Source organism: Ambystoma mexicanum, chromosome 2q, assembly GCF_040938575.1.
Source record: "Ambystoma mexicanum isolate Mex_15411 chromosome 2q, UKY_AmexF1_1, whole genome shotgun sequence".
Classification (NCBI taxonomy): domain Eukaryota; kingdom Metazoa; phylum Chordata; class Amphibia; order Caudata; family Ambystomatidae; genus Ambystoma; species Ambystoma mexicanum.
The window spans coordinates 773,734,471-773,759,768 of NC_090924.1; the positions used below are offsets into that span (position 1 = coordinate 773,734,471).

Below are 25,298 nucleotides of genomic sequence, written 5' to 3' on the forward strand. Positions count from 1 at the left end.
AGATCTCAGAGCCCTCTGGCTGTTTCTCCACTATCTCTTCCATTAAGTACGTTGGCATATGCCCCCCACGGCACTTGTGCATGATTAATAGTAGTCTGAACTATATTCTTGCTTTTATTGGGAACCAGTGTTGACTGCGTCTTGCTCCAGACACATGGGGCCTCATTACGAGGTTGGAGGTAGCCTTGCCGGTTTTACCGACAAGGCTACATCCAAACTCTCATCCGGGTCCGGCACCCACAAATGGGCAATTACCAGGCTATTCTGGCCCAGCCGGACCCAGTAATTGCCCTTTCGCAGGTGCCGGGGCCGGTACGTCCACATTCCCTAATGGGATTGGGGAGGGTGATAGCACCTAACTGTACCGGTGCTACCATCATGTTCTGCTCGCGGGTGCCGGTACGGTCACCAGGTCGGACCTGGTGGCTGCAAGGGCACCCACCTGCAGAACTCCTAGTATGGCGGTACAGTAGCAACTGTACCAGTAGCGATACCGGCGCCGTTGTTTCCTTACTGCCATACTTGTAATGAGGCCCATGGTCTCTCCACTTCAATCTCTTCATTGCCCTTACCGCGCTGTTCTGGATTACCTGTAAATGATTAATCTCCGATTGTGGTGTACCAATTAGTAATATGCAACAGTAGTCAATCTTTGATCCTATTATGGTTCGTGCTATTGTCTCTGCATGATTATCTGATATTAGTGGTCGGATATTGGCCAGTAATTTTAGGTAGTAGGTGGAGGTAGAGACCAAACTACTCGCTTGTGCTCCCATAGTTAAGTTCTGATCTAATGTGATACCCAGAATTAAAATTTTCTTTAGTGCTTCAATTTTGCAATCTGCAATATTAAAGCTCTTGTACAAGGGTCCCAGCTTGGCCAATTTCTTGCTTGTTCCTATCACCATAAGCTCAGTTTTTCCATTTTTCAGAGCCAGCCCATTCTGTGCTATCAAAATCTGGATGCAGTCATATACTTTTTTTATCCGTACTATGACATCTTGTGAACGGTATGACACACAGTGTCATCTGCGTAGTTGGAAAACATGATGCCTTTATATTCCAGCATGTTAAAGAAAGGGACCATGAAGATATTGCATATTGATGGGGACACAATATGTGGTACACCTGTGGTACACCATAAGCTACGGTTACCGGTTCAGCTTCGGCTTCCTTGCTGGCCACACTCCCCTGCCTTTCTGTCAGAAATAAAGCCATCCATGACGTGGCCTCGTCTGAAAAAGCTGCAAACTCTCGCAGCCTCTTGATCAATATAGTGTGATCCACTAAATCGAAGGCCGCAGAGAGATCTAGGGCAATTAATAGAGATGTTTGACCTACGTCCATGGATTCTAAAAGTTTTGATTTTAGACTAAGCAAGGTTGTCATAGTTCCATGATGTTCTCAGAAGCTTAATTGATGTTTATTTAGGATCTGATGGTTGTTCAAGTTGGAGGAAATTTGATTATACGCCACTCTATTAAGTATCTTCAGGAGAAACGCTGTTTGTAATTGGTCTGTAATTCGTCAGAGTGCGGGGGCATGAATCTGTCTTTTTTAGAAGCAGTGTTATCCATGCTTTCTTCAGCTCTTTTGGTACTTGACTGTGTGAAAGAGGTATTCACACATTCTTTTAGTGCCACTATTAACGTGTCTGTGCACTATTGAATAATGATCTTGCAGCATGGATCTTCCTTACAACTGGTAGTTTTCAATTGTCTGATGACCTTTGCCAACTCTATTTCTGTGATGGGAGCAAAGCTAAATTCTTGATGTGTTATTTTCGTTGGTTAACTCAATATGGTCACTACTTATTGATTCATAAAAGTAATATTTTTTTCCTCGATTCCTTTTTTTAATTCTTTCTAGTTGATCAGTCATGGCCTTTTGGATCGATGTACACCATTCCCTGTCCTTTGTTAGTGGTTCTTTATCAGATCCCTTGGTACATTCCTATTCTCTTATGATTTTGAACAGTTCTTTACTGTCAGACATGGCCTTTGCGATTCTATCACTAAGCATGTCTTTCTTAGCTTGTAGAATGGCGTTTTATACGTTCTAGCAGCTTTTTTGTATACTTCTAGACTCTGGGTGTCCTGCTTCTTACTCCATTCATAAAAGTGTTTTATTTTTGTAGTTTTTAGTTCTTGCAAATATTCATTAAACCATGTGTTTTTGCATACTTCAAGGCACTGTTTTTTCTTTAGGGGTGCTACGCATTATACTATGTCCATAAAGGCCTTGAGAAAGGATGTTGCCATCTTGTGTGGATTATTCATCACCCTGATTTCAGCTGATAAAGGAATGATCCAGGGTTTTAAATTGTCCGAGGTTAGTTTTTTCGTGTTCCTAACTAGGATCGGAATCATGTTCCGTTTTTATTTTTTATAAAGCCCTTATTACAGATCTGGAAATATGTGCATGCATGGTCTGACCAGGGGCAGGGTTTGACTTCAGTTGCGGATATGTTAACCATCTTGTATCACCCAACCCAATGTATTTCCCTTTATATGCGTTGGGACTGCAATCATTTGTTGAAATCTCAATGCTGTCTCCAGAATAGTTGCTGTGGTGTCTGAAATATCACCCAGCCAATAGTTGAGATCGCCTAATATTAGTAGTTTGGTATTAGTTCTTAGCAATGGTAAGATGCGATTACACAGTTGGCTGGGAAAATCTGTTGCTACTATAGGCACTCTGTAAATTAACATTATGTTAAAGATTGTTTCTGCACTAAGGCCAACTTTTACTAGCAGGATCTATGCATCTGATATCTCTTCTATCTTTGTCTCCCATATTTTTAGTTCTGATTGGAAGATGAGAGCAACACCTCCTCCTCTTCCCCCCTTTCTAGTTTGATGTTTACCTACAAGGCTCATGGGAGCCCCCTTCGAGCCAATGCACAACATTCTTAAACATCTCACTTATAAGACTACTTTCCTTGTTGCTATCACATATAAAAGAAGGGTTAGTGAACTGCAAGTACTTTCAGTGCAAGATCCCCTTGTAATTATTCACAAAGACAAGGTTGTGCTGCGCACATATCCACGTTTTTCTCCAAAAGTCATCTCAAAGTTCCATGTAAATCAAGCCATAGAACTTCCTGCTTTCTTTCAACACCCCAAAAATGCAGCAGAAGAAAGCCTACATACTCTAGATGTAGATGTCAGAAGGGCTGTCATGTATTACCTGCAAAAGACAAAACCGATCAGGAAAACAGACCCTTCAATCCCAGAGCACACAACTTGGGTCACAGTCGCAACCCTAGCTTTCATAGCAAATGTGCCCTTAGACACGAGTTGCAAAACTGCCACTTGGAATTCCGTTCATACTTTCACACACCTGTTTAGATACACATTCTAAAAGGTGACGCACAAGTGTGGCAGGTGGTGTTAAAACATCTATTTGCCACTCTACCATCAAATAACTCACCTCATTCCCAAGTACTGCCTGCTAATCTATGCATAGCATATGATTATAAGCGTTCAGGGGTTTATCCTGGATACCTCGCAATACTTATGAGGTTTCAAAAGGTGGATTTGCCACACTTTTAAAGGTCAGTTTTGAGTGCAATTTTTATTTGTTCATCAATTGTTTCATGTGGACTTAATAACCCCAATTGTGGTCAGCCAACACGTGTTTCAACCGCATAGGTCTTTTTCAAGGCTGTTACAAATTTTAAAGGTTACACACATGTGGAAGTGGTTTGTATAGGTGACAATTGTAACATGTGCGTGTGTGCCAATTCCAGGTGAGTGGAGTGATGAGAATTGTGACAGTATTAGGTCAAGCACCAAAGGAAAGTAGATTAGTGCATACAGCATATTGAATATACATACACATAATAAACTTCTCCATGCTTTATCATTGATGACCATTATGTATTAGTGCACGCCTCTCCTGTCCCACACATTCCCCACCCCCTCCTCCTCCAACCCCAAAAATCATCTCCTCGTCCTCAGTCCAGAATTACCTCTGCGTCCCTCTTCCTGGCCCCAGCACCTGTGTATGAGGCAAGGTGCTTCACAGGCACGTAAGTGGGACTAAGAGCAATGAAGATTACAGTGAAGTAATCCAGGCATTTAACACAAGCACACCCATTCACTCGCTCATTTACACATGCACCCATTCACTCACACGGGCACACCCAGCCACCCATACATCATACAGACACCCTCCTGAATTTGTTACACACACACACACACACACACTCTCTCTCTCTCTCTCTCTCTCTGAGGGGACTAGCAGGTTTTCATCATTGGCAGTAGAATTTCACTATTGATCTTTACAGTGATTTGATAATTCATATTTTGTTAATAAACAGACCTTCTGTGCAACTGTGTGTCTCAAAGGGGGGGGGGGGGGCTATAAGGAATCCATACTGTTAAATTTTGGGTCCCAGAGTCATAACATGAACTTTATTAGATAAAATGCATTAAATGAAATGTATTAGAATAAAGGAAAATTGTCTGCACCTGGTTTGAGGTAGGTGGAAAGTTCCCCTGCATTAGATGTTGCCTGATTAAAACATACTACAAAACTCATACCCATGGAATGGGCTAGTGCTTTGCTACCGTGATAAATTATCAATGCACGATAAAAGCTCATTCATTTTACATCTGTAGACAAGGCAAACAAATCACTAATTACATTTGGGGAGCTGGGGTGAAGGCTGTATTCTTTCACAGTTCGGTATGCCCCAAGTATTAGTTCTATGGATTTAGGAAAAGTCATCAGCATTTATAGGATTAATATTTGCAACTAACTAGGTCTCTTGTTATATCAAAACAAAAAGGAGACGGGGAAAAATGCAAGTACAATAGAAACCCAGCCCCAGTTGCTTTTCATTAGGGCAGCGCTGGATGCTACTAGTAATACAAGTATATGCAACATGTTTGGAATATTTTATATTCCATCTCTATATATTTTCTAAGAAAACCTAGCAGATATTGTGGTCCCAATCTCGCTAAATTACTAATTAATTTGACAGGAAATAGTGACACACTCGGGTCACTATCCAGCAACTATACAAATCTCATAATTAGCTTTGCTCGCCAGTTACCAAGCAGATTAAGCTCTTAAATGCAATGGCTCTTTTTTCTGTTTCCATCACTCCTTTTCTCATCCTCACATTCACCTATATCCGGCAGCCCTTTGGTCGTGGCTGTTCTGCCAGTTAGCTTGGCATCCCCAGAGCCCACTCTGTGAAGGGGTGGACATTTTCAGAAACTCTGGTGAATGCCGCTGTGCTTCTGAAGCAGAATCATCGAGCACATCTTGAGTCCCTCCAAAACCATGCAGCAACCCATATGGTACAACCAAGCATTGTACTGGAGTGCAGCAGCACAGATAATGCACTGGATTAGCAGACCTTCACTGCCTCTCTTTTCAGATAAGAAATTTGTTTATCTGCTGAATGACGAATCGCGCACTGTGAACAATATTTTGGTCTGAAATAACTAACATGGCCTTAAAATGTTCACTGATGGATTTTTCCTCTTGATCAAGTAAGATGTAGTCACCCCAAAAACGCTAGATTCATATTCATTTTGCTGCACTAGTTGATTTCCTTTTCAAGTGATAATTACAAAAGGCAACGTTCCATACCTCTTCTGATTTCAAAACCTTGACTGCTCGACTGTCCAAATTACAGACTGCCACTGCATCTCCTTGAAGATAATTTCAGGACAGCTAAGCTGTTATTCCTGTTCGTGTCATGAAGTATGCATTCTTTTTGCCCTTTAGAAGAGGGCTTTGGGAATGGAAGTTAAGTCTAGGTGTGTACCATCACCCATGTCTAGGATAGTTTACACGCCACAACTCGATCCTGTGGGGAAAGGTAACGGTGGTACCATCAGTCGATATTAACCACAGATAATCTTCTAGGGACCATGTGTTACTAATATGCATTGTTTGTGGTTAAATAAGTGTTACGATAGAAACCCGCAACTGCACTCACTTTAACAACCTCCTACTGCCTTACCCCACCCTAGTTGGAACCAGAGATACGCCTTCATATGGAATGCTAGTGTAGGTGCAGACACCTGCTGAACAATCTGACATAATTCATCATCCTACCCTCTTCCTCCTCCTTCTACACTGGTTGCATCTCACATAAGTATGTTTAGCTTTTGGACAGTGTTTGACCCAGCTGTTCTCCTTTTGGGTGGACTCGGGGGTGACGATTCATAGAACTTGACAAGGAATGTGTGACTGATGCAAGAACAAGAGGTGAATGGGCGAGTAGTACCTGCACCTCTTTCGCAATAGTCGTCCCTATGTTACATCTGTCTAGAAGTGATCTCCTTAAGTGAAGGATGCTTAAATCGGTTGTAGGTACCCAATCATATTAATATTGCTGTAGAGCCCATTACATTTTTTTAAATGTATTTCAATTGTAATCCCACATGCTATAGTGGTTTATAGACTTCTACATGCTTAAAGAAAACATGACCTGCAGTAAATGCCTGTTGCATAAATCAGAAGGTGATGGAAATAGTTATTTTTAAAGAAGAAAATTATTATTTTGTGTACAAACTGTTCCTTTCTGCAAGTTCTATAAAATGAAAGGCAAATATTTTATTGACAATGTGGTAAGGTAGGTCACACTTTCAGCACTACAATAACAGCAAATTGAAGTCATACCTTTATTAAATAAACATTACAAACATTACAAAAACAAGTTATTTTTCTACCTTTCGATAACACAGGCCCGTAATAACTTTTCCAGATTGGGTAATTTTGTAATCAAAATGTGAATTTCCATCAGAAAAGAGTATTAAAGTTGAGCTTAGCCAGTAACTAATTTGAAATAAAGGGGCTGGCACAAGAAACTGAACTCTCGTCCGACAATAGTTTGACAAACACCTATTTTCCTAATGCACAAGCATCAACCAGACACTCCTGAAAAAAATCATATGAACTAATCAGTAAATGGCAGCAAAAATCTTACCACTGGCTCGCTTTTGATCTTTAATAGTGACTGACTATTTATTGCTTCTATAGCAGCACTGATCTGATCCAGTCAGTGTTCTCACTGTTAAGTACAGCTAAGCTCGCTGCTATAGGGCAGGCAAAGAAAAGCGATCACGAAAACTGGATAATCTGGGAACCCCTCTTGAATATTTGAATTAGTAAAGTTATGTTGACTTTGCCTTGAACAAACAAAATAAAATAGGCCTAGTCGTACGACTGCAACAAAACTGCTTATGGAAATGGTAGAAGTCACAAAAGTGTATTGCGTGAAAATCAGCTGTTTACCTGCATACAAATTCTGATTAGAAAACATGCAAGTCTTCATGTACTACTTCATGGCCAAAACGTACATGCGTTCAAAGATCTTTACTTTTATTCTCAGCTCTTTCATCCATTTCTGCCTTCTTGCAGTTAATTCATCATTTTTACAATGGTCCATCACGCTTACAAACCCCACCAAAGGTTGTAGTCAGCCAAAGATTAAGAATGGGTCATTTAATAAAAAATAAACAAATTGCATAAATCTACCCACAACCTCTAAACACAGTTGCTTATCAGCGTAAAACGTACAGTCCTGCCTCCATGCTAATCATTGAGCTTCTTCAGAAACAGACACAATGGGCATCAGTCGCAAGTATAAACTGTGCATCCCATCAATAACTGCTTTGCAGAGATGTCACTGGCGAATACACCGCTTGCATGTCTTTCCTCTACACCACACATTTCTCAAGCGCAATTTACATCCGGTGGATTTTATCATGGTCCTCGAAAGGACTCAAATTGTGCAAGTTGTCCCACCACTTGTAAAGAAAATTTTCAGCAATTAACTTGAACCAGGGGGTAATCTTGACTTCATCATTTTTCGCTTTTTCAAATAATTCCTTGAGCTCTTCCTTCGTCACGTAGCAGTGGCTTTTTATCTCGTTGGGATCAGGGTCTAGCATTACATTCTTCTGAATGAACAAGATATAATCTATTTCATGCTCTCCCCAGATTCCATCCGATTGTGCCTTGTAGTGAATTCGTGTTAGATAGTGGAGCTCATCAGGCATCACCTGAAATAAAGAAATGTAATTAATAGACGTGGAAAAAGTCAAGGAATATCAAAGATCAAGCACTGGATATGGAAATGAAGGGTTAGAAGATCAAATGGACGATAGGTGGTTTAAAGTCACCTTCACATGTATCCTCGGTTTAAGTAAAGAGACATCACATATCAACTTAGATCCCCAAAACCAATGTTCACTAGAATGCAGTGCTATGCAAACATATATTATATCATTATAATTATATTTGCTATCGCCTAACATTTCTATTACATTTCAATTCCTACAGTTAGACTAATTTAAAGAAGAAAGCAGATGTTGAAAATCCAGAAATATCTCAGACAAATAATTGAAGCATCTTCGGAATCTATCGACAAATGTGTTCTTTATCTGCACTTCACTCTTCCTAGTGTGGAGGACTTGTCCACCACCATCAAATCACAAACCACTGTACTGCAGGATGATTGGCTATTTTGTGTTCGCCTGCTAGAGATAATCAAAATTATTAAATGCAATCATAAATCACGTTGCAGAAATTGTAGGGTGCCATTGGTGAAGTTTACTAGTCTAGTCAAAAGCACCATCCTGAAGATCAGGGGTAGTCTGTCCACCAACATAATGCATTTTTTGGTCTGCTCAACCTCCCCTTAGAAAAGTGTCTGCTGGAAATGTACTTTGTTCATCCGATTTGTTGTTTAGTGGAACATTCAGTCAAATTTCAAGTTTCTGTACATTTGTGGGACTCTAGTTCCTTGATAAAACAGCATACTACAAATTTCAGATCAATTTCCTGTTCCCCGCGATTAGCCAGGCCATGAATCTAGAACAAATATCAATGGACAGTGCTCTCACAGGCAAAAGGTTCAGACTTGCTGGGGATGGGCACTGAGTCCTAGCTTTTATGCTAAAAACTGCACTTGCCACTTCCAAGACATGGAAAGCAAACAAATAGTGAGTTCATTCGTCGTGCAAGTGTCTGAATGTACATCTTCCATTGCCATGGATAATATGATTTAATTAAATCCATTGAACTTCTGCAATCCAGTGAATGCAAACAGACCTGATGGCCATGTTGGAATAGCAAAGGCCATTCGAGGGCAGTTCCAACACAAAGCATCAATTTGATATATGGCACATCACAAAATCAATATCTAAACAAATAACAGTTGCTTGGAAAAAAGGGTACAGAAAACATTTTAAATTGGTCACAGTCTATAAGCAACCATCTTTAGTGGAGCTCAGAAACTAGAGGGATGTGTAGTTCTTCTTGAAGCGTGGCGTGCAATGCTCACCATTGTTCAAACATGCACTCTTGGGAAGAAAACAAATTTCCACAAATGTGCACATGGACCATTGGGCAGAAGCATAAGAAAAGGCGGTTGGTGCCAGACTCCCCTCCTCGCACACACTTGAGAAGATGGTTTGTGACAAAACGCTGCCCGATCGAAATTATGAAAATGATTAAATGTAATCATAAATCCGCCCCATCAGGAGTGCCAAGCACATTGGGATGCAGCAGCAGCTCAAGAGCCTAACCAAGGCTGCCACCAGCCCAGACTCACAGAGGGCCCGATATAACCATTGCTCTAGCATAATCAGGAGAGCACAACCAGCCCAGGAATCCTAGTGGGCATGATACAATAATTGTTATAGTCTTGAAAAGGACCCTAGATGTCGAAATACTTGTCGGCTGACCCATTAAGACTACATGTCGTCACTACAATAATAAAACCACATTGGGTTCAGAATCAAACTCTTGTAGTAGATCTCCATCTTTTTAAATCAAATAGCGCAAGGTAACCGGGACTGTACTATTTTCGCTCTACCCAAAGAGGAGGGGTGGGCAGCACCTCTACCCACCCGTGACCATGCTGCTACAAAACAAACTTGGTGAAATAGAGAGCGAAGCGCAACGATAGTGTCAGCCTAGGGCCCACCCGTTCTGTGATAAATTACGTAGGGGGATTTGTGGGGAGCAATTGCTGAAGTTTAGTCAAATCCACCAACCTGAAGATCAAGTGTAGCTGTGTCCACAATCTTAAAACATTTTCAGGTCTGCTCAATCGATACTTGGAAAAGTGCCTGCTGGAAATGTACTTCGTTGATTAGCGGATCAACATTTAGTAAAATGTCAAGTTTCTGTAAATTTGTGGGACTGGAGTTCCTTGCCAAAACCCAATACTACAAATACCAGAAACATTTCTTGTTCCCTGCTATTAGCCAGGCCTGGACTCGAGAACAAACATCAATGGACAGTACTGTCGTGGGCAAAAGGCGCAGGTTTGCTGGTGATGGAAGTGGGGAGTGCAGTATTCAGCAGGAACGGTCACACAGTCCAAGACATGGAAATCAAAGAAATAGTGAGCTCAGTCATCAGAAAAGTGTCTGAATCTACATCTTCTCTTGCCATGGAAAAATAGGATTTCCTTAAATCCATTGAACTTCTGCAATACAGACGAGGAATGGAAATACACTGATAGCCACTGATGGGCATGTAGGAATAGCAAAGGCCATGCACGAGCATTTCCCACAGAATGCATCAATATGATATATCGCATGTAGCAAAATAAATTTCTAAAACAATTACAGCTGCTAATAAAACAAAACAAAACAAAAAAAGGATACAGAAAGCATTTTAAATTGGTCACAGTCTATCAGCAAACATCTTTGGTGGAGCTCAAAAACTTGTGATGGATCTGTAGATATTATGCTTGAAAAAAGGCGTCCAATGCTGCACTATTGTGCAAACATACACAAACAAAAAACATTTCCATGAATGTGCACATATGGACCATTGAGCAGGGAGTAGGACCGTAAGAAAAGGTGGTTGGTGCCAGGTTCCCCTTATCACACAGCACTTGAGAACATAGTATACAACAAAAAGCTTTCATGAGGGGACTAACGGAATTCTGCCACGGTGGAGATTTGGAGGTGTTCCTTAACGGGTCTAAAGTACAGTTGTAAAAGGTTGCATTTTGGCATAGACGGTATGCAGAGTCTTGGTAGCGCTCTTGAACTGCAGCAGTTAGTGGAGCCGTGCGGGTGGCGGCCATCTTGCTGTCAGCCACGTGTTTTCTTGCCAAAGCTGCGGGACACCGAACCAAGGTCACAGACATCTGTTTTCCGGTCAGAAGCAGCCTAACTCCCACGATGTTCCGATGCACCTTGGTATGCCCTTTATTCGGGTTGCTTCACTTTAATCAGGATTTAGGAGGATCAATGACAGGTGGCCGTAGGTGCCTCAGAGGGTTTATGACTGCATCGGTCGCCTGCTGGCCATGCCCCCAAAACATCTTAATGCAAGTATGGTTCACTTTGTTAGAACTAGTAAGGAATCGAGCCAGCTCCACAAGGAGTTGCATGGGCTTACAAGTCAGGCATAGATCTTTTGCAACGGCCACTCAAACGTATGACCTTCCTTTCATGATGAATGCCGATCTCATTGACCCTATTTTGCATACACATCACCCAATGGTGTTCAACCATTACACCACATCCTTGATGCCCCTTCATCCTCTGCTTACTTATATTTACGTTTCATACCTCTGTTAGCCTTTTGCGGCATCCTTTTACTCTTTACTCATTTCCCTTCCCTGGCACGCAACCCCTTTCCTTTGCCCACATTGCTCATCGACTAATTGCTTGCAACTCACCCCCTTTCATTGCCCTGGTTCACATGTACATGGTACACCACATTTATTTGCCATTATTCTTCTGCATGACATGCCAAGAAGTTGGGGTCGGGTACTTGATTTTTGTAGCTATGGGGTCCTCTTATAGACAAGACCGCGTAAAACGCTGAGTGGACTTGACATTTATTGTGCAGACACGTTGCACTTTCTTGTTAAGTTTGCTGCATATTTCAATTCATGGAAGTGGAGGTAATTGAGGGTAGTCATCCTGGGATATGGTGATGGAGAGGGAGTAAGCGTGACCTATAATATGTATTTGGGTTTTCAAGGAAGCAGAGGCGCTTTCCTTCAAAACACTTAAAGTTTAAGAAAAAATGGTCATGGAAAAGGGTGAACAGGATGGCATCTCAGATGCCCACGTTCTCATGGCCTTTCACAGGAAATGCTTAAAAGGGACAATATTGACATGTGTATAAAATATGACCAGAAATGGGTAATTTTTCTAATAAGTAATACCTGACTTATCTTTCTGTGCATGTTATTCAACTATGACCAAAAGTGAATACCACAAACAACCACACTTGTAATATTCATGGTTATTATTCAGGGTGCTATTAAACCTTTTTTTATCATTTTAATGAACTCACAAGTGCTCAAGAATGTCATCAGAACAGAGGTGTAGCAGTCATACAGAATCAAAGTAAGGAAAAAGCTATGTAGTCCAACTACCTTGGTAAGTAGGATTTGTGGTAAGTGGCTGCGGATTGCAATAGACTAAAGGTTTATGGGCCACAGTGGTAGCCAACATTGACATCCGGGGTGACAGAATATGTAATTTAAATGCATACTTTGCTGATGTGCAGTATAAAAATGCGCCTGTGGCCTTTGCTCATTTCCATCACACTGTGGAGGCCAGCCTGGCGCACCGGCAACATTGCTGAAATCAAGAGGATTGCTGAACTAGATCTACACAGAAGCCAGCAAGCCTTTCAAAACTCCACTCATTCTAGGCAGGCCATGCCTTCTCTATTCATATTAACCCACCGCTTTCCACAAATTAGTAACATGAGTCTGTATTTCGCACTGTAACCATCTCTCCATGTCCCATCTGATTGTGAAATGAGTTTGTGCATTTTTTTTCCAATAAGTTTTTATTAACAGTTTTCAATGAAACAGGTAGCAATTAGTGTTAACAGAAACTCCCCTCGTCCCATGCCCCCCCCAGATCCTACAGGTTCGCCAACAGCTCAGGTTAAAGAGGTAAATTAGGTACATTATTCTCATGAATACATCCCAGTAGCCCAGGTGGAGTTTTAAGCCAGATACACCAAGCGGGATCCAAGCCCCAAAGAAAAAACCTTCTGAAGAAACAGATTATAAGACTTCACAGGTTCGATTGGTCCTGAGGGTGAACAATGCCCAATAGTTCTAGCCTTGGGGCACCAGGCGCGGCGGGATCCCGCCTTTAGAAATGCCAACAGGTTGGCCCAGTCCGAGATGAATCGCCTATGAGACCCCTGGATCGAGTAGGCAAGCCATTCCATTGCTGCCAGAGCCCACAGTTTCGTAACCCACTCGTGTTCCTGTGGAGGAACCTTTGACTTCCACTTCCTGGCCAGGACCAATGCAGCCGACAACATCATTATCATATACAGTTTACGGTCCGCTCTGGTGGGCAAAGTTGTCAGCACTGCATTAAGGCCCAGTAAGTCCCGCACCCTACCGCAGCCCTGCGGGACACCCAACACCTGGGCGATCGCCCTCTGAACTAGAGACCAGAAGGGATCCATTTTTAGGCACTCCCACCAAATGTGAGCCCACGAGCCCACTGCGCCACACTCCCTCCAGCAATAAACTGAAACCAGGGGATATATTTTATTTAACCTGAGAGGGGTTAGGTGCCACCTCAATAGCAGCTTCAGCCAGATCTTACGGATTTGAATAGAACTTGCCCGTTTCGGGATTTGGGACCACAGCTTGACCCATTCCTGTTCCTCTATGCCAGAGTCTAGATCTTGCGCCCATTTGCTCATGTAGATTCTAGAGTGTATAGTTTCCTCCCGTTTTATAAGTTTATAAATGGACGAGACCACCCCTCTGTCTCCCGTGTCGAGATACTTCTCAAACTGGGTAAGGGGACGAGAACCCGCTTGCCTTACTGACGGATGCGAGATCCAATGTCTGATATGGAGATATGGAAACCTCTGGTTCTCCCCCACACCGAAATCCTTCTTACACTGTTCAGAGTTTTCGACCTCACCTCCCACTAGAATATCCCGTAGCATCCTGCAGCCCCCTTGAAACCATGGATCAAAATTTGACTCGTTTGCGGCCACTGGAGTGAATTGCGGGTTACCATGCAGGGGCGAGAAAGGAGATGGGAAGGAAGTGATTTGAGCCCTCTCAATAGCTTGGTCCCAGGCGTCCCCTGTCGTCGCAGTTATTACACTACAATACATTCTGGTTGGCCTATCACGCTTCGGCATCTACAGTAACCCTTCCAGGTCCTTTCCTATTAACGCCTTGTCCATTAGTCTCCACACCTACCTTGTTCCTGTCGTTCCTTTGCCAGTCCCTAATCACCCTGATCTGTGCTGCTAGGTAATTCACTCGAAAGTCTGGCTGCCCCACTCCCCCTCGATCTGGCACGGCTTTCATGATGGATGCCGCCACCCTCGGGCGCTTTCGGTTCCATACGAACCTGCCGATTATTCTTTGCAGGGCCCTGAAAAAGGATGTTGAAACACCGACCGGTAAGACTGAGAAGTGATAGAGGAGCAGCGGAAGAATTGTCATCTTTAAAGTGTTGATCCTACCCAACCACGAGATCTCCAGGGGCCCCCCAGTTCACCAGCTTCGATTTGACCTTCTGAAGGAGCAGAGGGTAATTTGCTACGTATAATTGCTCCACAGACTTGGTCAGATAGATCCCCAGATACCTCAGCGAGGTGTTAACCCATCTGTAATTGTAAGCCTTCCTGAGGTCCCGGGTTACGGTGGGTGGCAAAGTGAGAGGAAGGGCCTCTGACTTGTGGGCATTGATTTTTAGGCCAGCAACTTGGCCAAATCTAGTCAGTTCTATTGCCACTGCCTGCAGTGAGGTGGTCGGGTGAGTCAATGACAGGATCATATCGTCAGCGAAAGCTGCGATCTTGTGGACCTCGCCCCCAAACGGGATTCCCTCAATATCCTCAGCCGCTCGCACCGTCTCCAAGAACGGTTCCAGGTGGAGAGCATAAATGAGCAGTGACATCGGGTAACCCTGCTTGGTGCCTCTTCCCACCCGTATCGGGGTGGAAACCTGGCCATTTATGGCTAGCCGTATAACTGGGTTTTGGTAGTATGCCCTTACCCGTGAAATAAAACCCGGGCAAACCCCATTCCACCTAGAACTGCAAACAGGAACCCCCACTCAACCCGATCAAAAGCCTTCTTGCCGTCAATTGCCAGAAGGAGGGCTGGGATATTCTTTTTCTGGGCCTTTTCGATCAGGTGAGCCAGTCCTCTGACATTGTCTGGTGTTTGTCGACCTTTTATAAATCCCGATTGGTCCCCATGGATAAGTTTAGGGAGGATGGTCTCGAGGCGGTTGGCCAACACTTTAGCATAGATCTTGGCGTCCACGTTTATTAACGCGATTGGACGGTAGGATGCGCAATCCATTGGATCTTTGCCCCGTGTGTTTATCAAGAGAACTTTGGCTTCATTCATGGAGTTAGGGAGGAGTCCCGAGGATCCTATACAATTAAATAATTTGGTTAAAATGGGAATGAACACTTCTTTATGGGTTTTATAGAATTCAGAGACAAACCCATCAGTGCCTGAGGCTTTACTAGTCGGAAGGCTATTAATAACTGTCCTCACCTCATCCACAGAGACCACAACTTCCAGCGCATCCCTATCGTCCTGCGAAACACGCCGAACGCCAACATCCCGTAATTATGCTTCCTGGTCAGCTCTTTCGGGGTAACTTGAACTATAAAGGACAGCGTAGAATTTGGTGAATTCTCCCTCAATATCGGGGTTTGATGTGAGTGGGACCCCTCCCTCCCCCTTTATTTTTAGTATTTTTTTGTCGCCTGCCTCCTTTCACAATTTTCTGGCCAGCAATCGGTCAGCTTTGTTGCCTTTGATATAGAACCTTTGTCGCAACCCGAGGAGATTGCGCTCGGCCGCTCTTGTTTGTATGAGATTCAACTGGCCTCTCACTGCCCTATATTCCTTTTTGACGGCTGCCAACATCCTAGACCCCATCCTGGCCATGACCTCCTTAAATCTAGCTTCCAACTGTTGTTCCTCCAGTCTTAGTTCCAGTTCCCTTCTGGCCTTGACTGCTATGATCCTGCCCCGCATAGTGGCCCTAAGGGCGTCACACCAAATCTGAGGGTCGTGTCCTCCCACTTATTATGATCAGTATAGTTAAGTATTTCCTGCTCCATTTCCCTGACCAAGAGCTGATCCCTCAACAGCGAGACTGGGCATCTCCATTTCCAAATACCTGGGGGTCCCCTGAGCTTAGGTAGAAGCAAAGTAAGCGGCGCGTGATCACCAAGGGCGATCGCTCCCACCTCCAATGATGTCGCCCTTCCCAATAGTGGTTTCGAGATCCAGATATAGTCTATCCACGAGTGAGACCTATGGGCATGTGACTAGAAGGTGTAGTTGTCAGCCTGCCCATAGAGTTCTCGGCAAGTATCAACCAGGGCTAAATCACGTATTTTCTTCACAAGGTCCCCCGACGGTCCCCCCAGAGTCTCCCATGTGGAGGAGCTCCCGTCTATGGAAGGGTCCCAAGCAATGTTGAAATCGCCATCAAGAGGATGTTCGCCCGTGCAAATTTCCCTAAACGGGTGAGAGAATTTTGTATAAAGGCGTCTTGCGCATGATTTGGAGCATAAATAGTTGCTACCGTGAAGAACTCTCCTTTGCCCTCAAGTAACACCGCTAGATACCTACCTTGGTTATCCTTATGCAGATCTCCAATGGTCAGACCCGACCCGTCCCGCAGGGCGATCAAGACACCTCCCTTTTTGCTTGCTTGGGTAGCTTGTACCACTCAGGAGTATCCCCAGAATCTAATCCTGTGGGCGTCCTTAGTGTGTACATGGGTCTCTTGCATTGCCACTAGCATGGGCTGCTCCAGCCTAAGAACCCTCTCCACCTTCCTCCTCTTCACCTGGGAATTGAGGCCGTTCACATTTAGATAAAGAAACTTTAAAGCATCTGGGCTACCTATAGGCCATTTTCGAATGGAGCTTTACCAGCCGATTTGGGGCCTCTGAACCCATCCCCATTTATTATGTGCAGTGAGCGCTCTCCCCATGAGCCGCTGTTTGGGCGGTGCCTACCTGATCCTTGGATCAAAACCCCTCCCTCTCCCACCCCCCTCCCCCAATTCCCCCTTCTAGGCGAGATCAACTTGCCCTCGGCCCCCCTCGCAAGTTCTCCACAAGAGCCGATCTCAATACCAAACCCAGAAACTCGCCATGCAGGAAGGAAAACCCATTCCCATTCCAAGACCCCACGGTCCCCATTCACCCAGACCTGGACAACATTACAACACTAAAGAACTGCCCTTCGACATTAACTGAACAACTTTCGTTCGTGCCCTCCCCGGGCTCCAGTTCGAGACGTCTCCTCGCCAGGGAATATCCTATGCAACAGCCAGAGGACTCCCCTGTCCTGACACACATTCCTGGGCTCCAATGTTGGTCGACTTCCTGGGTGCTTCGTCCGTAGCTCTCTTCCTTCCTTTGCTATGCTTGATAGTGGACCATTCCCATGGCTTGTGACGCGCCGACTGCGTCTCCGTTTCCACCAATGGGGGTGAGGCCTGTTCCTCCAAGCCCAGCAGGGCCATCCCCTGATCGCAGGTCATGATATTATGATGGGAACCTTGCCAGGTGAACAACAAGCCGAAGGGATGGGCCCACCTGTAGCGAATTTGTTGAGATCTAAGGAATGACAGGACCAGGCTCATCCGTCTCCTTTTGATTAGTGTAATCTTTGCTAAGTCTTGGTAAAGCGAGATCTCCTAACCATTGTAAGTAATGGGAGCAGACCTTCTCCATAATCTTCTCCTTGACTGCATACTTGTGAAAGGCCACCAGCACATCACGCGGTCTGGATCCTGGCTCGAGCCTACGGGGTCCCACCCTATGGACTGTCAAACTGCATGTCTGAGTCCGTGCCCCAGTTTAGCAGATACACAAATATTACTTTTAACACTGGGGCCAGCTCCTGATCCTGGACATCTTCCGGCAGCGATTTGACTCTAACGTTCGCCCTTCTTGATCTGTTCTCCAGGTTTTCCACTTGTAGCTCCAGGTTTTGCGTGGCTACCGCCCATTTCTCCAGCAAATTGTCCACTTTTCTTGCATCCTCGCTCAGCTCTTGAATGGCTCGCTCATTAATGTCCACTCTCTCCTCAACGTCATTCACATCTCTCTTGATTTCCCTTAGACCTTCAGCCAGATCTTCACGCAACTTGTCCATTTGCTGTTGCCCCGCAGCTGTGATCTTCTCCACCAGTTCACCCATGAAATGTGTTAACATCGCTTGGGTTATCGGCTTATCTTGGGCCTCTCAGGGCGCTGCAGAGGGATTGCCGCCTAGATCTTGGGCCATCTCTTGCACCTCATACATCTGGGGCTCCCTAGTCCAAAATTTTGTGAGAGTGCCGTCTGTGGTTTTTTTGGGGGGTCTTCCCCTGGGGTGGGCAGTCTTCTGCCTTGCTTCTAGACATCTCTTGACAAAAAACGCTACCCCCCACTGCCCTCCGGAAGACAGGGGGCTGGAATATTGGCGAGAAGGCGCCGTCAAGGCAGAATCGATGAGGGGAGGGTGGACAGTATGCAGGGGAATAACTACGTGCTCCAGACCGAACGAAAAGTATCACACCATGCTTCAACCGGGCTTCACTCCCTGGGCTGGTCAGGGGCACCCCCTCCCCCCTGGTAGTCTTAATCAGTAGAATCAATCACCGGGCCGCCCAGGCCCCGGCAAAGTACCAAGGCCCCAGCTGTTTCGCTGATCCAAAATGTAAACCCCTGCTTCCTTGCGTTGTTCGAATTGTCCAGCGGGGGGCCCCTCCCCGGCGAACATCAAGTGATCGCCCTCTGTTCTGAAACAGACAGCCTCCAGCTATCAGGTCCCGGTCCGAGAGCCGGCTACGCCACTCTGTGCACCTCCCCAGAGGCAGCGCCTCTCACTCCAGATCCCAGGGCCCACCACGCGCCCACTGGCCAAGGCGCCAGGCTCCCGGGTGGGAGTGCCAGATGCAAAATCCCTCTCTTCTCCCCTCTCCCCGGCACCCGTCCGGGCCCACCTCGTACCTTCAGGCCGTGGGAATACTTTTCTTCAGGTGGCTCTCGGCAGGCGCATCTCCTCCGCCCCGGGCCTCGGATGGGGCGCTGCCTCACAGCGTGCCCGGAGCGCTCCGAGTGCCGCGGGCCGCTTACCCACGCCTCAGCTGACCGACAGGCGGGAGCGGCCCGATTCCTTACCGGGGGTTGGGGGGTGTGGCAGCAACACAATGAGCCCCCGGCCGGAGCTCGCCAGGACCACTGCAGATGCCGCGGGCTCTCTCTCCACCTCCCGCATCAGACGTGGTGTCAGGCACAGGTCACCCGATCGCCGCCTCTCCAACGCTGCCAGCCGCTTCTCCCCCCGGGGCTGCGTACTGGATCTGACGTCGCCCCCCGCTTCAGAGACCCCCCCCCACCGCCAAATCCGGGTGCCGGGGAGGGCTGAAAGTAAGGCTGGCGGGTAGGCAGTTACAGGCCGGAAGGGAGCACGGGGCCCAGTGACCTTCCATCTACGCGGCCATCTTGGAATCAGAGTTTGTGCATTTTTGATCTTCACTGAAGGTGGGTAACGAATAGCTAGTTAGCTAACAGCAATTCATACTGGTCAGGTGTTGGGAAGTAGGGGCATTGAGTAATGTTGAAATAGGTGGCAGAGTCCCAAGAGTGAAATGATTGTCGTATTCGGTTCTAGGTGGAAAAGCCTGTTTTCATGGTGTGTATTCGAATTCTGTTTTTTGAGAAATGTGGCGAGGGCTTGGATGTGTACAGACATACAATTAGGTTTCATTGTGATGTGGTTGATTGACTTTACATTGAAGAAAAACTGACACGCGTTTGTAAAAACTCTTTCGACAGTAATGCAATCTCCACCTAGCCCGATCTGAACCATATGGGCAGACAGATCTGCACCCCACCCACACTGCTGCAGAATGGCCTCCGTTCTGGGCCTCTATAACAATACATACATGCCCACTGCCCAGGGCACATGACTGGTTGTGGCCATTAGCACACAGCAATGTGTGGTGTCTGTCATGCACCTCTCCTAACCGCATCTGTTGAAGTAGCCAAAAGTGGGGTGGGTCAGGGTGCCTTGAGACAATTAAAATGGAAGTAAATATTTTGATATGTGGAACAGTTGAAATATTTCATTAGTTTCACTGCACAGCTTGCAATTGAAAGCAGAACATTTTATTCATATTTGTGGTATTTTTCCCCAAAAACTAAAACCTTTGCCAGGCTGAGAACACACAAAAGGTCTCGTTATTTGTCCTTGAATCATCTGTACTAACAATTTGAAGGACAGAGTGTGTCGAATATCCACAAAGTAAGTGTCACTGTAATGAAACCGGACATAAGAAAGTTACTGAGATCTGTCGTTTCGAGAAGGTTGCTCATCTTTACATAGACACAATGGCAAATCAGTAAATAACGCAGACGTAGTTTAACAAAATATTTATGCGACTGAGGTTAGCATGTGTTCTATATGCTTGATGATTAACGATGTGCCATATTAATGTTCAATTTGATGCAAAGAGTAGGCATCGTACGTGTACATTTTACCGTAAATTGTTAATGAACATATTCATGTGCTGTGTATATTTTTTTTAAATGGCTACTGAAATATATTTTTGCTTCCCAAATTTACATAGCTACGTTGTGCTGATGTGAGTTTGCCATGGATACAATCTTCCCGCAGATGGGGTTTTTAATCAGAATTGGACAACCATCCACAACAGAGCTGTAAAATCAATATTCTGGGACGATCGCCAGGCACCAATGTGTCCTTTTGCGATGGCAGTAATAAGGAGCAACATGTTTACTTTATGGTCTGAATACGTGCCGATGGAAAAGTGTCGCATTTCAAAGTCAAACTACTCCTTTCTTCTCAATAACGGAACACCATTTGTATTGATCAAACATCGGCGATAGATAGAAGTGCATTAGATTTAACAGCACAGACCTTTGACTAAAGAATGCAAATAAAAGGATTAATTGATCAATCAACACAATTGGCAATAATTGATGGAGGACAGTTCTAGATAAAATGCAAAGCATGCAATGTTTCTTAGCTATGACTTCTACTGGCAAAAGTTATCAATGTTTTTGTGGATGTAACCTTCTATTTTGAGCATTATGTTAAACTAGATGGAGCAAACCGATTTGACCAGTGATGGCAGCTTGAGGGGCGGGTGATCTGAACTACTGCCACAAGGGCACTTGAAGTTAGGGCAATGGATCAACGACTAAATGTAGCACAAGATGGAGGAACCAGACCCATCAGTTTTTCATGTGTAAATGTGAATAAAAGTAAGGTAAAATGCATTGGTATTTTTAATGATCGATCAATGTATGCTCAGAAATACATGCCCGATCGATTGAGCCAATACATTTTTTTTTTAAACTTTAAGTAACAGACAGGTTGTATATGACGTCTAGCATTGTTCTATCAATTCAACTGATACCTTTTCAGCGGGCACGCAGCGCACTTGCACGTCTGATTACAGGGTGGCATGTTCTTGCATTGTTCTTCCCTTACATATTCCCAGAACGGTCCCCATATATCCTTTGGCCTACTTGTTGCAGTTACTGTTGCGACATATCCCTCCAGTGATTTCACGGAGCACATCCGCCACTTCCCCGCCCCAAGAACTATATCACCCTTGTCAGCACCAGAACATATCTATTGTGTTTTCCCCCTCCTCCCCGCACTTACACCGGTCTGGTACATCTAGGGAGAATCGTGCTACCTTTGCTGGAGTGTAGTGCAGCCGATTTAATACCTTAAATTGTATAAGCCTTAGCCATGCATTGAGTGAGACTTCCTTTGATAGAAGGCAATAACTGCGCCATTTAGTTTCTTCAATACTTACTGCAAAGTCTCACTTCCATTTTCCCCTTGCTGTGTTCCGCTGTTCCTGGTCAGCCTGCACCACCCCATATAGCCTCAGTATCTGACCCCTCTGTTCCTCACCCAGAACTATGGTTTATATGCAATCGTAGGGCTCTGGCTGCTGGTGGGAACGATGGCCATTGCCTTCGCGCTGCAATCCGCATCTGGAAATATTGTAATAATTTCATGGGGTTATCTCCCAATTTTAAGATGAATTACTCCTGTGTTACAAACTTACCCTGCGGGAATAAATCTCCCAGCTTCATTGTTTTCCCTGAGTCCCAAGACATCTGAACATCAGGATTGAACATTGTGGGGGGGGGGGGGGGAGTGGGGTAGGGGGTTGGGGGTAGGTGAGGGGTCGTGGACATCTCCACAGAGGGATTTTATTACTACAAGATGTAGTTACACTGAGGCGTCTAAATATTTGAGTCCATGCGTTCACTGTTGTGCGCACAGGATCGAATATGCACAAGTCGGTGTAGCGGTCATCCAGAATGACCGTTGGAACGCTATGGGGCAACCCCAACGGATCTTACAACGCTTGCTGTACTGGGCTGGGGCCTGGTTTGTACCAAAGTCCTGCGTAATGTGCCCGTGCTACCAGGTAGCATAACTCAAAATCAGGTGCTGAGAGGCCCCCGCCGATCATAAGGCTCAGTCAGAGCTTCCCAACTCATACGGGGCACACCACCCTCCCACACAAACTGCATAATTTGGGTACCACCACCATCTTCAGTAGGGAAACCCTGCCGTGTAATGACATGGGGAACTTGGAACACACATTCAGCTTAACTGCCAGTATATTAAGATGTTTTATGGTTTTCTTCATAAAGATTTCTGTGTATTTGAAGCTGACCGGGGACCATCGAAATCCCCTAAAATCATTTGGTTTGACAGTGCCCCCCCGTGAGCAGGAATAGCTCGGATTTTGAAGCATTCATTTTGTACCCTAAGTGTTTGGTAAACCTAGCGACCTCTTCCATAACTGGTTAGATGTTCTCCTCTGGGTTTCGCAATCATAGTAAGGTGTCATCAGCATATAAGGATATGATATGCGGCAGTCCCACTATATGTCTATGTTGGTCCCTCAGACTCGCCAGTGGTTCTATAGTAAGCGCAAACAGAAAAAGAGGGGGAAACAGGGCAGCCCTGTAGTGTGCCTTTGGCTAATGCAAAAGGCTGGGATGTGACCCCATTAGTCCAAACTCTAGCGGTCGTGTTAGTGTACAGAAGTTTCACATACCCGTTAAGAGGTTTCTCAGCCCAAAACATTTAAGCACACCAAACTAAGTTCCATGATACAGAGCTGGAAGCTATTTTGGCGTCCACTGAGGCTGCAACTGCAGTGGCATGTGGATCGATTTGCGAGACGACGCTAAAGGGATGCCTTAAATTTAAGGCCGTGGACCTACCAGGAATAAAGCCAGATTGATCTGTGTGTACAAGACCAGACATTAACAGAAGAATCCTGTTTGCCAAAACATTAGCCAACACTTTTGTGTCTGAGTTAATCAGGGACAGTGGGCGATATGAGGCTACCACCTAGGGGGGTCTACTGGGTTTCAGAAATACCGTTATAACTGCCTCTGACATTGAAGGCAGGAGGCATCGACTTCCACAAGACTCCTCCCACACCTTAAGCAGTCGTGGCGCCAGGCTATCTTTCTTAGTCTTATATAGTTCTATTTCCAAACCGTCCGGGCCTGGCGCTTTGCCCGAGGCCAGCAACGTAATAGCATCTTCCAATTCTTTCGAAGTTACTGGTGTATCGAGTGCTTCACAAGCCTCTTTTGCAAGACTGGTGAGAGCTATTCCACCTAGGTACAGGTCTGCTTCCTCCACTGTACAAGTATCTGCATTTTTATACAGCTCCATATAGTAAACACCCTATTAATCGCCTCGGCTTCTGTTAGAAATCGTCCCTCTGACCCATCTACACCCGTAATGTGTTGTGCTTCGCTCGTCTCTCACCACGCCTGCGAGAAAGCATCTTGGCTGGTGGTCTTCCCCATACCTACAAGTCAGGCTCTGTTTAGCTACAAAGCGCACCTCTTGGTCTGCTAACTTGTGGAACTTCAACAAATTCCCTTTAATAACCCCTAGGAGAGCCCAGTCATTGGACATTCCAAATTCATTTTCGAGTCTGCGCAGTTCCTGTTCCACTTACCATAGGCTCTGCCTAGTGTCTCGTAATATCCCAGAGGTGACCGGAATAAGTGTACCATGTAACCAAATTTTGAACGTCTTCAACAATGTTCTGTACTGTCACTGATCCGTAATTTTTTTTTAAAAACTCTATTTCCTCATGTAGGGTAGGCACCAGATCAGTATCCAGTAGAGCTGTCTGCGACATCCTCCACATCGGTCGGGGTTTTGGTAAATTGTTCAGTGACCGAGATACCACCACCAGCGAATGGTCAGACAGGGTGCATGATAAAACCTCACTGCCACGCAATATGTGTGTCCAGCTCGCCGATTACAGCCAGAAGTCAATCCGGGACATTACATTATGGACAGTCGTATACTCGGCTGATCCAGAAGGTTCCTCCCTACACACATCTACCAATCCATATTGGTTTCATTATCTGGCTGATCCTCTGAGCTGCTGCAGCGATTCCCCGGTGTCTACTGCTAGATTTGCCTTTTCATACATCCAGGATTGTATTAAAATCTCCACCCCACACAATGGGAGTATCGATTATCCTTCCCAATAGCTTGGGCATGTGTGTACAGAAACATGGATCATCCACATTTGGACCGTATGTATTTACTAACAAAATCTTCTCCAGAGATGTCGCCCTTAACGATAACATATCTCCCCTCATGGTCGACTTGAATGACCCTGGCTTGAAAAGGTAATGATTTATGTATTAATGTGATTACTCCCCTTGCCTGCGACGTATAGGAGGTATAGTATCTTTGCCGCACCCATCTAGGTGCAAATCCATCATGTATTGGCCCATGAGCATGCTTTTCTTGTAACATCACAATTTTAGGGGAGTGTCAATCTAGATACAACATAACCTTTCTAGCTTTTACAGGGTTGAGGCCCCAAACATTCCAAGATATCAGTGTTACTGGTTCACCCATTTGTCTTTATTGCCAAGCATGTTGTCTGTTAATACATACCCATATTCCAATAATTACTGCACAATGCAATTTCCATCTGTCAAGCCATCTGCCAACTTTTGTATAAACATCCCACTGTTCCAGCCCCCAGCCCCGCCCAACTGTCCATTCGGGATCTTGTCCAAACACCCTTTCCCAATGTTATAAACACCTGACTGCCTTCCCCTCCTGCACCATCCATCAACTTGACGACGTACCCCTAGCAGCTACTACTACATGTCTGCCCAGCAAGCACATTACCCCGGCTTCAACTAAACCATTACTATTGCCTGCTCATATTATCAGAGAGGAGAATCTGTAATGAAACCCCTCATCA

General features: G+C 45.1%; 1 protein-coding gene across 1 annotated transcript in view; it reads right to left on the reverse strand.

Moving 5' to 3' along the window:
• Positions 1-6,633: 6,633 nt before the first annotated feature.
• LOC138569748 (isopentenyl-diphosphate Delta-isomerase 1-like) overlaps positions 6,634-25,298 on the reverse strand; it is a 234,289-nt gene continuing 215,624 nt past the window's right edge. The window contains exon 5 of the mRNA XM_069648007.1: positions 6,634-8,030. Within this exon, the coding sequence (XP_069504108.1) occupies positions 7,713-8,030 (318 nt within the window). The 3' untranslated portion in view covers positions 6,634-7,712. The remainder of the gene's footprint in view (positions 8,031-25,298) is intronic.